The sequence below is a fragment of the Dermacentor variabilis genome, chromosome 10 (assembly GCF_050947875.1).
Source record: "Dermacentor variabilis isolate Ectoservices chromosome 10, ASM5094787v1, whole genome shotgun sequence".
NCBI lineage: Eukaryota > Metazoa > Arthropoda > Arachnida > Ixodida > Ixodidae > Dermacentor > Dermacentor variabilis.
In genome coordinates, this window is record NC_134577.1 from 52,979,566 (window position 1) to 52,993,614 (window position 14,049).

Genomic DNA, 14,049 nt, shown 5'->3' on the forward strand with positions numbered 1-14,049 from the left:
TTAAAGCCAAACATGGGCTATCCCCGTTTGCTCTCTGATCCACACCACTATTATCATGTCTCTTAAAGTTACGCCTAATGTTTTCTGTTGGAGCGTTCTTTGCAAAGTGTTTAACGTGTTCTCGAGCTTTTTCGTTAACCTCTAAGCTTCTGCCGGATATGTTAGCACTGGTAGAATGCAAAGATTGCATACTTTTGTTTGCAACAACAAAGGTAAACTCCTAGTTAGGATTCAGTAATGTCTGCAGCCTGAATTCCAGCCCATTTTTATTCTTAAGTAAACTTCCTTCTCATAATCATGCTCCACTGTGCGTAATTTACCTAGATAAACGTACTGCTGTATAGACTCTAAGGCTGACGGGTGATCATGAATTCTTGCTTCCTTGCCAGGCCATGTAACATTACCTTATTCTTCTGCATTATAGCTCTTCAATTCTATTATTTCACTTTCTCGGTTAAAGTTCTCAATCATTTACTACAACTCAACCGCACTGTTTCTGAACAGGACAATATTATAGGCAAACCAAAGGTTATTGAGATAGTCGCCGTTGATTTTTACTCCTAAGCTTTCTCAGTCTAATAGCTTAAATAATACTTCTAAGCATGCAGTCACCAGAATCGGAGAGATTGTCCTTTGCCTGACCCCTTTCATAATAGGTAATATACAACTTTTCTTGTGGAGAACCAAGATAGGTGTAGAATCTCTGTGTACATTTTCATTATGTTCATGTATGCCTTCTGTACTCCATGGTTACGCAATGCATCCATGATTGGTGGCATTTCTACTTAATGAAGTGCCTTTTCATATTTTATGAAAAAAATATGGAGAGCTTGGTTGCACTGCACCGACTTCTCAATTACTGGATTGATGTATCCTGTATTGTTTGTTTGTGTAAGTTGATCATTTGCAAATGTAGCAATTGCTTAGGACCGGATGAGAAGAGAGAGCGAATTTCTGACAAGCCATTTCAACAATAAGGGTGGATAATGACTCGAGTATTGTTTGTCTAAGTGGACCATGCACAGTCGCCGCAAATGCAGTAGGTGCTGAGGAACGGGTGAGAAGAGACGTTGGTGAATTTTCAACAGTCAATATCAGCAATAACGGGCAGGTAATGTATCGGGCGATGTTTAAGTGAATCATGTCCAATTGCAGCAATCGCTTAGGAACGAACTGTCTGAGAACATCTACTCTAACACGCGAGACTACATCTGCCGTCTTCTTAGTATTACAATGCATAACTATTCTATCGTGGCTGAAAATAAGCGGTCGCGACAAATGCTGTCACTACTATTCTCCAGACCACACAAAAATACGTGCGTACATTAATTCCAAGGTAATGGGAGAAAGCGCAGCCTACGCCCTATTTTGACACCATTCAGCCTACCGCTGACAACAGTTGATTTCACGGTGCACATATCCTTTTCCCTGAAACGACTACCGAAGCACTAAAGCTTTCGTTAAAACCTCATAGGCATATTCCTGAAGGGTAGCATGCAAAACTAATTCGACGGCTACGCAAACTTTATCTTAATAAAACGTACGAAACTCATAAAATTAATAACAACTTTAATGGCACAATATAGCCTGCTATGTTTAACTTATGTGTCTTTATTGTTTGAAGGAAGCCAGTTTGATGCAAACGGAAGGTTAGAACAATGGTGGACGAACGAAACTCGTAGTAAGTTTGACGAAAAGGCCCTCTGCTTTAAGCGTCAGTATGGAAGCATCGCTGTCAAGACTCTGAACATGACGGTAAGTTTTACTCTGAATTATGGCTAAGGGATTAATAATCACGTTTCGGGTGCTTTACCTGTGGACACAGGACACAGGAATTGGTAAATTTGACGTAAGGAAAGTGTTTCAAAGGCGCCTTTTGAACAAACAGAAGAATGCTTTTTTGTTTGTGTTTTACAACAGATCACAAACGCATTCACACTGTCAACTTTTTGCCGCCGAGAAGCAGAATCGAACTGAAAAAAAAAAAAACATTATAAGATATACTGTTTTTCAGATAACATTTTTGCAAGTAAAGATATATGGCTGAGATGTTAACAGAGTATATATACAGTGGCTTACTCTGCACAATTGAAAGGGCAGGAAGGGGGAGGATAAAATAAGAAACCAAATGAAAAAATTGTGCCCTCACAAACGCAATGAAAGTACATGACAACTTTTACAAGTTTTCATAGATCTATGAAGTGAAGAAAAAAATCACCGCCCAAGCACTCTGTACAGATGCTTAACCAGTAAAGTCGAAACGTGCGGTCCCGGTGTTCATCATTGGGTTAATTCCGACGGTTCGTTAGGCGACGGCGTGGTAGGCTGCCGGATCCTCGATACGCAGATGGTGCCTGCGGTCGGCTGCATGAAGGCTGTTCTTGTGCCCGGACAACAGCATGGGCACGGCGTAAACGGGCCCGTTCCCGGTTCTGCTCGTGGCGTTGCTGATCGAACGCTGCCTGCTCCTCAGCACTACGTATGTCGCGTGGCCTACCCATTTCGGACTCGGAGAGACACTGCTGCGCGCGCGCTCGGCTGCGACAGAGAACAACAATGTTACTACTGGCGCAGCCAATCGCGTGCCTCTCTTTCTCTTATTTTTTTTTCGGGCATGCGCATAGGGTTGAGCCGGAGGAGTTTTCGGCTTATAGGTGAAAGACGGACGAATTGGTTAGCCATATACAGCTTCGCTGTAAAACGTGCCAGTGCTTTGAACCAATTCATTCGGACGTCGGCTTGAGAGATGGCTTACGAACGGATTCCGCTCTCGATAAGGGGACAGTCGTAAATTTTGCGTACCAAATTGAAAAGCATTGTTATTTGTGCACTGAAATGAGTACATACAATTCAATTGGGTGCAACTGTCCTGCTGCACCCACAAATCAGCGGACTGTGGACCGCAGTGTATGCTGGATTTGAAGAGATTCTGAAGGCAAATAATAAGTGGTTCTATAGGTTGAAAAATTAGGTTTCTGTAATAAAGAAACCGCTGTTAGTTACAGGATCGGAGCTTTTCTAAACGAAAAATAATGAAAATACACAACCAGAGCGGCGCCACTTAAAATAGCACTTTTCATATGACGTCAGGGAGGATACCTGGAGTAGTCTTAAGGTTGCTTGTCGCGAGGGGGATTGGAGTTGCGGAGCAGCAGCGGGACCTTCGGTGGCAATTTGTTATGCAATAAATTCATATATTAACATAGAAAAAGTGAGTATAAAGATCTATAATAATAATCTGTAGTTGGGATTTGCCTCAGGATTTTTCTCTGGTGTGCCCTCAGAATAAAGTGAAAAGTCTCGCAAGCTGCCTCCTGTGACAAGTAATTCACCATATTTACTTCATCCTTAGCACGAAGCACATACCATTGCCAATAGCATTACTGATTACAATAAAACGTGTCTAGCGGTGACTTTTTTTCTTAACAAATAACCATGCAGTGTTTTCAGAACCATCGTGCAGAATAACGCAGTGTTATTTTATGCACTGCAGCTGAACGGGAACAATACGGTAGGAGAAAATATAGCAGACAATGGCGGTATCCGGACAGCTTTCAACGTGAGTACCATTAACTGGTATCCCTTATGCTATATTGCTACGGAAAATACAGTAAGAGTAGCAAAAAATTTTAATTGCAGAGTGCTTGGTTATGTCTCGCATTTTAAAGCATCACCCTTTCTTAGCTCTCACTCAGTTGGCGCCGAGCGCGTCAAAAAAGGTGAGTGCCAGAGGCGAGAGAGGTGGCAGAAGCACGCTCAGACGACGCCAGGCCCGCTACAAGCAAAGAGAGAGGAGTGTTCGGTGGCACGATACAGAGCCATGGTCTCTTTAACACCACCAGCTGGAGTTTCCCTTCCTGCCTCACGGGCGGCGAAACACACTCATTGTGTATGTCATCATTCCATATACGTCACTTCTTCGTCATTACACTGTAGTCAGGCTGTCCTCAATCAATCCAAATAATGACATCGTTGTCATGCCTTAGTCGTCAATACGCCGTCGTCATACTGTCACTGTGATGCCGGCAAGGTTCTGTCATCGTTATTCCAGCTACGTCATCTGATTCTCGTCATGCCGACGTCGTCATGACGCTGTCGCGGTCGTTCTGTCATCATTTAAGTTTCGTCATGCCATTCTTCCCACGCCTTCGTCGTCATACAGTCGCCGCAGTCCCCATGTCGCTCATGCCTTCACCGTGACGCAGTTGTTATAGAATCGTCATCGGTGCAGAATTGCCTTCTCATTGTCGTCTGTGCCTTCGGCTGCGCCAGTGTTGCTAAGAAAGCCGTCAATCACTGGAGCGTCCGAGAGGAGCGTAGTACTTTAAACGAGAACGCTATAAAGCGTCAGTTACAATAAGATGTCCTGAACCATGCAGTACCTTAAGAACCACAAGACAATTCGGCGAGCTTGAGACCGGGAGACAATCGCCTAGCCCCACCACACCTAACGCTTAAACAATAGCGTTACACACTCTTCAACCGTCTACGACGCGTTTGAGTTTAAATGAAAAGCTGCCTAAAAATATTATTTGGGGTTTTACGTGCCAAAACCACTTTCTGATTATGAGGCACGCCGTAGTGGAGGACTCCGGAAATTTTGACCACCTGGGGTTCTTTAACGTGCACCTAAACCTAAGCACACGGGTGTTTTCGCATTTCGCCCCCATCGAAATGCGGCCGCCGTGGCCGGGATTCGATCCCGCGACCTCGTGCTCAGCAGCCCAACACCATAGCCACTGAGCAACCACGGCGGGTAGCTGCCTAAAAAGCCAAGGCGCAGATTTCACGTTTCTGTGTGCAAAGCTAAATGCAGTTTTCTTAATCAAAATTTTTTGAACTAGGAAAAAAATTTGGGTTCACTCTATTTTTTTGCAATAATGGCCGATGCGTCGTAGAAAGGAACGAACAATAGCCTCATTTGGCGACTACCGCGTTCACTTCTAGATATCAAAACAGAGGGAGCTGCATATTTTTTTAGTAGACTTGGTCAAGTGACATAGAAAAAGCATTTTCTTGCCAAGAATAAATTGGTTATATCATAATGCTTGTCAAGGACGGCAGGTGATGAGGCTTTGGGATGAAATCAGGATATTTGGAGGCATAATCAAATATGCAAAAAAATATATCAATCTTAAAGAGAACTAAAGCATTCATATTAAATACTTACTGATATTGTCCTTTTTTCTAATTTTATTGTTTCTATAATGTCATGCTCTTAACAAGTGTTCTCATTACTCATATGCTATAAAATTGTCTTGAATTACTCTTAGCCTTCATCTGTACTACTCTTGCCTTAAACATTGTATACCATTCTAAGCGTCCTTAACAGGGGCTCCCGATGCAGTCTTCGACTATGTAATTTTCTGTATTTTTACCAATAAATAAATTATGAAATGAAATAAGAAGGATGGAGCTCGCGCAAGGCACGGGTAAACTGACTTCACTGTAGGAAGCCTTTGCCCGGCACTGGACATAAGTAGAATGATGACGATGGCTCTCACTTTCCAGGCATACAACAAACTGCTATACGATAGTCGACAGCGCGAAGACACACGTCTAGAGGGCTTAGAAGAGTTCTCCGGGAAAAAGTTGTTCTTCATATCAAACGCAATGGTAAGTTACCAGATGAACAAATTATCGTTAGGGTAGCATAGCTGTGCGCGCTCTTCTCAAACAATTCTAGGTGGACTAGCAATATATCGACTGGAATTAAGCCGGTACATTTAGGAGAATAAATGATGATTGAAAGTCGCGGACCCCTTAGATTCGAAGATGCGGTTTGGCGGAACCGGCAGAGACTAGGTCCGCAAGACAGTTGAATGCCAGCAGGTCAAAAACGGCGTTGCTCATTTGAAGAGTATACAGAACATCCCAAACGACGGAGATTGTCCTGGCAAATATGAAGGTTTAATAAGGTCGTGAGGTGAGCGCAGAAGCCGAAGTTGAAATTTCGGCCGGTCTGATAATCCCCGAATTCAGCAAGTGCAACATTTTGGCAATGCTGCGTCTTCTTTTTGCAGTCCAATAAGATTTTTTTTTTGTTGAGCTTTAACTTTAGGAATTTTTTGTGATGTCGAAATTTGGGAGTTTGGCTAAGCATCGAGGTCGGCCTAGATTCCAATACTGGCAGTATTTTGGAAGAACGAATTTATCTTCGTTTGCAGGTATGGTGCAACAAGGCTCGTGATGGATATTTACGGGAACTTATACAGTACGATCCGCACTCACCAAACCGCTACAGGTGAGAATACTTTCAAAGCGGCGTCACGTACGGAAAGTGCCGGGTTGTAGCGCGTAATATTCTCGCGTTGACAGTCATTGTGATTAATTTAGTATAAAGAAAACAACCGCAATGAAGAAGTACTGACCCGTAATTTTGAAGTTGTAGATACTCTGGCACATAGTTCTTCTACGCTACGGAGGGCGATCAGCAAGTGTGAAGGTTGTTATGTTGTATGCTTGGGCGAGTTGTTATTCAACGAAAAAGATTTTTGCACAGAAAACACGAAATGACGTGCTGTATCAAGAAGACAACAAAACGTGTCGTCTTCCTGACTTCGTCCACATTGTTTTTGTTTTTTTTTTTGAGCTAGAAAGGTTATATTTAAGAATGTAAGATTAGGAAACAAAACACAATATATAATAATATTGAAGTTTGTCTCAATCGTATGGGTTGGGTGTCATAGACATTATTATGGCTTTATGCGATGAGCCAACAACTTTCCGTTGTTGTGTAGCTGCAAAACTATGTGTGAAGATGTCACTCAAAAAACGAACAAGAATGTTGCACGCGTTCTGGCGGTTGCATTCATGTGAAAGATGCAGCGATCGAAGGAAAGAATCGAGCCATGGTGTCATGGGGTAATGACGATCCATCACAATAGTACTGAAGCCGAAAGTGGTTTGTAGTGACCAATATTATAGCAAGTTACCCAGGGCGCTGCGATGCTTGCCGATATTTTTCTGCGCTTTAGATGGTCGGTGACATTCCACGAGGAAATAATAAGAACTAAGAAACCGGAAACGTCATGCGAGTAGTGTCTTGCCATATTAAACAGCCAAAGGTCGTAGGTAGCTAATGCATATTCTGCGGTGGAACTAATACGCTGCCATTTTGAAATTGGCTGACGTATAATGTGAATATCAGCGGGAGGCTCGGATGATTCTGCATCTGAGTAGAATACACATGTGTTGCCGAGGCAGACGTGCGGAGTAAAGTTGCTTTCACAAGAACGCATTTATCAGCCTGCCTAGCATAAGCTCTCGCCGTAGACAACAATTCTGTAACCATTTACAAGCGTCGTCTTTATAATGCGTCAGCGTTTCTAAGGAGCAAATGGTAGGGAATTAAGGAATATAAATTTCTTTCGGCAGTTAAATTAGATGTGATTCACTAAAAGCGTCATTTATGCATAGATGTTGCCATGCCCTCCCGACAGTAATATTCAGCGAAGTATTCCCGCACTTTGGAAAAGTTTAATGATATATTCTGAGCTGAAGGAAAAATTTCATTACGCTGCTCTCTGATTTGCGTCATTTGCATGTCTTCAGTGGGTTTATACCAATCGAAACAACCCAGGGTTGAACCCCATAGATATCCTTGTATTTTTGGCTTATTCGCTAAGAAGTAATACCTGCAGCGGTATGGCTAAGTTATTGTACTAGATGGACAGACCAATATCTGCAATACGCAGCCAATGAAAGCATGTAAGGACGGCCCCACGGTACTCTCGTGAAGAAATGCGTCACACCACTTGGCCCACTTAATAAGCTTGTGGCGAAAATTTCGGCCCCTTAAGCGTTTCATGCGTCCTCAATAATCGAACGCATGAAACCTTGAAAACAACGAATGAAAAAGGAAAATAATGCCCGCCACCTTTCTGACCTGTGCATGTTCTTTTTTTATTGAAATGAATATTAGGAGAGGTTGGCGCCTTTATGGTGGCACCGGCTACTCCTTGTCACTTCGCAAAGGAAACAAATTTGCGTAAAAAGGGAGAATAGCGACACTAAAGATAGCACTCAGTAGAACACTGGATGAATAAAAAATATACAGTCCAACAGTACATGAGTCGCAAAGTTATGTGCATTAGTTCAGTCCACGTACGCATATATAAAGTCAGATATTTAGAACAGCCATAACACACAACACATGTAATGCACTGCAAGTACAGAACAGAATTATACATATTGCATAAAAGTTGCGATCGCCATCAGCATGGTCTTTATATTTTACCGCATAACGCTACATAAACCGACTGCTTCTTTCAGGTTAGCATAATTTATAAAAAATCACCTGTGGCGAGTAGCACTAGTTTACTCATTAACCTAGATTACGACACGAGGCGAACATTACTTAATCGGGAAACCAAAATGCGTAAACAAACAACTTTAAAATTTCACAAATCAACTTGTTAGCGAATTGCTGCAGAGCGCACGTTGCAGTATACGAATTGAAGTATCACAAGGCTTCTCCTATCTTTCTTCTATCACAAGGCTTTGAACAACAACCAAGAACTAATTTCGAAACTAGCACACTTTTGAGATAGGCACTGTGAAATTCGCTGTAAAAATTCGCGTTCCTTCAATAACTTTCTTTAGCAAAACGACTTTATATGCACTGAACCTCATAAATTACTGCAACGCGAATTTAGTTCCTTCCCATCAGTGTGCACTTCTAAACAAAAAGAAAGATACATTTCCTCGCAAATTTCTGGAACACATATCTCGAATCTGGCGCAATCCCCAGAATTCGTTCAAGGTCGATGCGACTTTCGAAGGGACCGGCAACAATCTGTAAATTTCGATATGTGCCATGACGTGATTAGCGCATACAACTGTTAGGGAAGATTATTTAATTCGGTAAATATTCATTTTTATTTCTCCTTAACATAACGTTCGCCTCTGATATCGGTCTAGCTAAAGCAGCATAATTGGGGTCCACGCCAAGGGCGATATGCACTTTTTTCACAATAACAAATATCCGCTTACATGTGGATGCAAATATCTTTCAGAAGCAGCATTCAGTCATGTCTCATAGTCATTGGGTGTTTCTAACGTCCATGCATGCTGAACAGCAAAAACGAAGTAAATGCAATTGCTACAGAAATATGACTCATAACATCTGCGTCAAACAGTGCGCCTGCAGATTTGTTATACGATGGCGTAGAAGCGGATTCCCTGCTTGCGCCAGTTTGTTGAACGTTCCTAGGTGACAGATCTTTTGTGCGCAAATGGACTCCTATTACCAATTTATGAAAGTAGGAAACCCGAATAAAAGGAGCTTGTATTCAAAAAGCTGTTCCCACGTGAGTGCAGTCCGTAGAAAGCTAATAGTAGAGCGAAGGTGGCTTGTAAATGACATAATAATTTGTTACACATGGATGTCACTTGCAGTCAGCTCCAGATTTTCCAACCTATTTTCGCCATTCCTCACTGGCCGGAGAAATGCACCGCATCCTTAATAATTGTTTGCGATCAGCCAATCTGAACGAGGAGTAATAAACAAATGCACTTGATAATAGAATCATTACAAATTAACGCTCCTGGTCCCTTGCCACATTAATCAAATGACGAACGTTTACGCTGAATCACAGCCTCGCTTTCACAAATTATTCCCTCTGGATAATTCGCTCATGCGTGTTTCGATTGGGTGACTCATAATGCCAAATAATGTTCTATAGGTTAACAATACCATTTAGAGGTGCTGCCAACAGAGAATTCGGCGAAAGGCGCTAAGTGCTGGTAATGAGCCTTTCCGTCCTGCGTCAATTTTCATTTACTTTAGGCAATTTTCCTATCTTTGTTTTTTTAGACAAACAAGCAGAGTAACCGTAGAATGTATAAGCGAGAAGATGAGCTTGTGTGTGCCCCTTCCGATAGTTGAAAATCTCAAGTTGCTGTCAGTAGAAAATTTGCTGTAACCGACGATGCCCTGCCGGTAATTTCGAATAAACCATAACATGAAGGCAAAAAAATAAACGTATCAAGATGGATTTTTTACCGGCACCCAGAAGCTCTCTTTTGCAAATCTTTATTAGTATTCTCACTTTGTGTGCCGGCGACCTTATTGATGATGTTTTGCTACTAATAGTTTGTATAACTGTGATTACTTTTTCTTATACGCTTTTTTTATCATGACTGACTGGAATGAACCCATTGCAAGATTAGTGAAAGCAAGTAATGCAGGATCCATACGCGAAAATGCCTGCCGATTGACTGAAGAATATTATTATTTTTTGCGTACGAAAATTATTCATTAATGTGGAGACCCTTGTTGTGGCAATGAGTTACATCTTACAAAACAAGCAATTTATTTTTTCAGAATCAATGTTCCAATGGGAAACATGGAAGCGTTCTCGACGGTATTTAAGTGCTCAAAACAGTCGGCAATGTATCGCCAGAAGAAAGACCGCTGTACGTTGTGGTGAACGAAGGTGACAATATATAGCGCAAGATTCCTCTGAAGGAAGAAGGACGGCCATTCAAGTGGAGGTGTAGATTTCGATGCTTCAAGAATAAAACAATTTAAGCGATCGTGCTATAGCATAGCGCTCTAGGTTTTACTTTTCTGATTTACCAAGTGGATAAGTGGAGGAAAAGAAGGTACTCATAGTTTCCAAAGGGGTGTCAACCTTTACTGAGGCTCTTTTTTTTTAAACACCTTTTTCGAAATATATTCTGCAATTGAACACAGTTCAAGCTCTGGAGCTGAAATCGTACACTGCGGCAATAAAATACTTTCCTCAAGCAAGCGGGCAACGTTATTCGAATATAGAAAAAGATAAAGGTAAAAAACTTCGACTCCTTGGGTAGATTCGAGGGAATGAACTGTATATAAGACACGCGCACAATAATGCCAGCACATATAAATCTTTCTCGCAATAAATACACGTCATGAAACCTATCTCCAAGCAAAATTATTGCAGTTGTGAGCAATAAAGGCAATATTAGCATTGAAATCGTGACACACGTAAGTGAAAGATCTAAAAAATAAACATAAGGCAAGCCCAATAAGCACATGTCTCGATCACTCTAAATACGTTACTACACAAGAGGTTTTGTTAGAACAAGCTAATAAGGCTTTTAGAGCATACGGCAGTGCAGACGCTCTATTCTAATAAATAAGTCAGCAGCACTGACATTCTTAAAGGTCACTCCACAGGCTTCACAAGGCAATTCACTATTGACTTCGAAGTCACATTTCTGCTGCTAAAACATAGGACAGTTAATCAGAACATGTTCTACGTTCTTCTATGAGAGCTCGCACTCACAAAAAGGCCTACCGGAGAGACGCATACGTTGCAAAATGCTACTGGCGGAATACATGTTCAACCGAAAATGTGGACGACAGAATCTAAGCCACGACCGGCGCCAACAGCAATACAAACTGCAGATGAAGGCCAACACTATGGTGAACACAGTTTATACTATCGGCAACAAATCGAAAACGTTCACTTCTAGACTGGCGCATATGTGTTGTAGTATTAGCCCGATTCCTAATAGTGCGACATAAGCATATTTGTGCGAACCAATATGCAGCTTGCGATCATCAGCACATGTTGTAATATCGACATATACATTGATCAATCGCGGCTTTGTTTGCTGCACTCACGGTACAGCCGTCGCATCAGCGCATTTTCTGTCCAGTATAAAATATTAGTATTTAGACAGACTTACGCTTAAGAAGCATCTTTAAACACTGAAAATCAAAAATCATGGTTTCACATATACGCATAAGTTTCACCGGATTTAGAATTACTTCGGAATTATTCTACATTTTCGAATACCCGGAATGGAATGAAGGCACTAGTCAGGTAAATGAAATGAGAATGTAATTGGAGGCAGAGATTCAGGAGTGTAGTTGCAATCGAATGCGCACTTAGTCCTGTAGAGCTAAATGTGGACTTTATTCAAGGTGCAAAGCAAGTAAGTTTGCGAGTTAGACAAAGCTAGACTTCGATAATTTATTACATCCCCAGATTTTTACTCCATACTGGATCTTTCTATATCTACCTATAACTGACTGCCCCTGCAGCGTTTATTGTAAAAAAAAAAAAACCTGGTATTCAGTACGTTTGAAGGCCTGGAAAATTTTCTGCGTTAGAATTTTGAGTAAATAAATTCAGTAAGAGCAGGCCCGACCTGTGACACAAGGGTCGAGGCGAAAAACAAACGGTTGCTGCACTCGAACTTAAGGCATACAAATCGTGGCATTGCAGTCATGTGACCGTTTGCAGCGTGGTTGTCGTCGTGCTATTGCCGTCTCACACTACAGTCCCGGGAAAACTTTCTGTGGCAGTGAAGTGAAAGCTACGGAGGGAAAGCGCGCACAAGTGCGAGCACTTCTGAAAATAGTCCCGCGCGTTCATCCACGTTAGTTTAAGTTAGGGAATAGAAAACACAAAGACCTTATTAGCGGCAGTGAAATTTGACAAAGCACCCCACCGAATGTAAAACTTTACTTATTTGGCGGCGTTTCCCTTCCGCGTCTGGGGAAACGCGAAATAGCCGTACGTGGAAGCTGCGTCAAATCAGCGTCTGTTCCGAGCAACCAAAAGCATTGTCAAACGCTGGCGAATTGCTTGGCGCCGTGACACATGTGCAGAAGCTGCGCCCCCGCAGATTTCCTTTCATAGCGGCAGAAAGTTGTCCGCGAGTACAGCACGCTGGCGACCCGCACACACACAGCTATTCAACTCAGGAACGCTTTAGTCCACCTGGTGTCGTTATGCCGAACTCGAAACAATGGTGCCAGGCGCCTGGCATCATTGTTTCGAGTTCAACAGTGCCAGGCACCTGGCATTGTTGAATGGTTGCGTGGCATTGGCAAAACAATGCAAGGCGCCTGCAAATGCGTCGCGTAACATAGATTCTTGCAACAGTGGACGCGATCCGCACAACTTTGGCGTCAGTGGTCGGCCCATGTCACTGGGGCGCGCGTGACGCACGAAATGGGGCGCATGTAACATAATGTCTGCCACTGTGCGCCTTCGGCGTTCTGTCAGTGGTAGAGTCGTGGGCTACGGTAGGAGGACGCGGCATATGGTAACGGTCTGAGCATGCGTCGTGCCGCCATGAATAAGAGTTTTAGTGTAAGAGGCCTCGTGGTAATGCATAGAAAAAAAAGAACATCTACCGCAGAATGTAAAGGGGAACAGACAGACAAAGAACTTTATTGAGCTCATGAGAAACACCGCCCTTAGAGCAGCATATGAACAAATAACTCATAAATATGTGAAAAAAAAATGTATATCAAACATGCGATTTGAAGTGACGACCTTTTAGTCATGAGCGAAACGCTTTCGCGTGGCTCCACGGAACACGAACACAGAGGTAGCTTATTCTATAGTATTCGTTCAATGTTGTCTAGTGCAGTTCGGCTATCCGCGAACTGCTTTGAGCGGACGCATGAAAGCACGTCCTCTTCAGTAGCACCTAGGCAAACGCTCATCAGACGCAACAGTAGCCGCAGAGAGTACCTGGATAGCTGAACCGGAACGCTCGTTGTTGTGTCATCTTGCATTTGAAATCACGTGGTCTAAAGTACGCGGACTTCTTGCACGCCTAGTGCTTGACGTCGTGTCATCTCAAGTTCCAGACATGCGTTCAAGTTAGAAGCGGTAGGAAGTGTTCGCCCCCCTCTGTTTGCGCTCGTCTTGATGCCGGCGTCGAGACAGTGAGCGTTCGTGGTCATCGAGTTAGATCAATTCATTTGTGTCGGTGCACGTGTGACGGCATGATTGTAAATTTTTAATTAGTAGGCGCATCTTTACTGTAGTGTGCATGACCAATAATATTGCAAGCCTTACTTCCTGTAGTTGCCTGGTACATCGCTATCACTAACAATTATTCGCCTGTGTGGCGAAAGTGCTACTTTATCCTGCAAAAAACGCCGCCTTGATATTTTACCGCAAGTAAAACAGCCAACGTTACTTCGTACAGTTGTCCGACATATGCCTATCGCTAACAGTTCTTCGCCTGTCCAGGCCAGCTGTTAGTTATTTCTTGCAAAAGAATACTCCCTTGATTCTGAACGCCAGTAAA

General features: G+C 42.7%; 1 protein-coding gene across 1 annotated transcript in view; it reads left to right on the plus strand.

Annotated features, from left to right (window-relative positions):
• Positions 1-10,543, plus strand: part of LOC142560548 (neprilysin-1-like) — a 60,971-nt gene extending 50,428 nt beyond the window's left edge. Inside the window, exons 18-22 of the mRNA XM_075672735.1 lie at positions 1,625-1,755; positions 3,494-3,559; positions 5,512-5,616; positions 6,168-6,244; positions 10,328-10,543. Of these exons, the coding sequence (XP_075528850.1) occupies positions 1,625-1,755; positions 3,494-3,559; positions 5,512-5,616; positions 6,168-6,244; positions 10,328-10,433 (485 nt within the window). The 3' untranslated portion in view covers positions 10,434-10,543. The remainder of the gene's footprint in view (positions 1-1,624; positions 1,756-3,493; positions 3,560-5,511; positions 5,617-6,167; positions 6,245-10,327) is intronic.
• Positions 10,544-14,049: the final 3,506 nt, after the last annotated feature.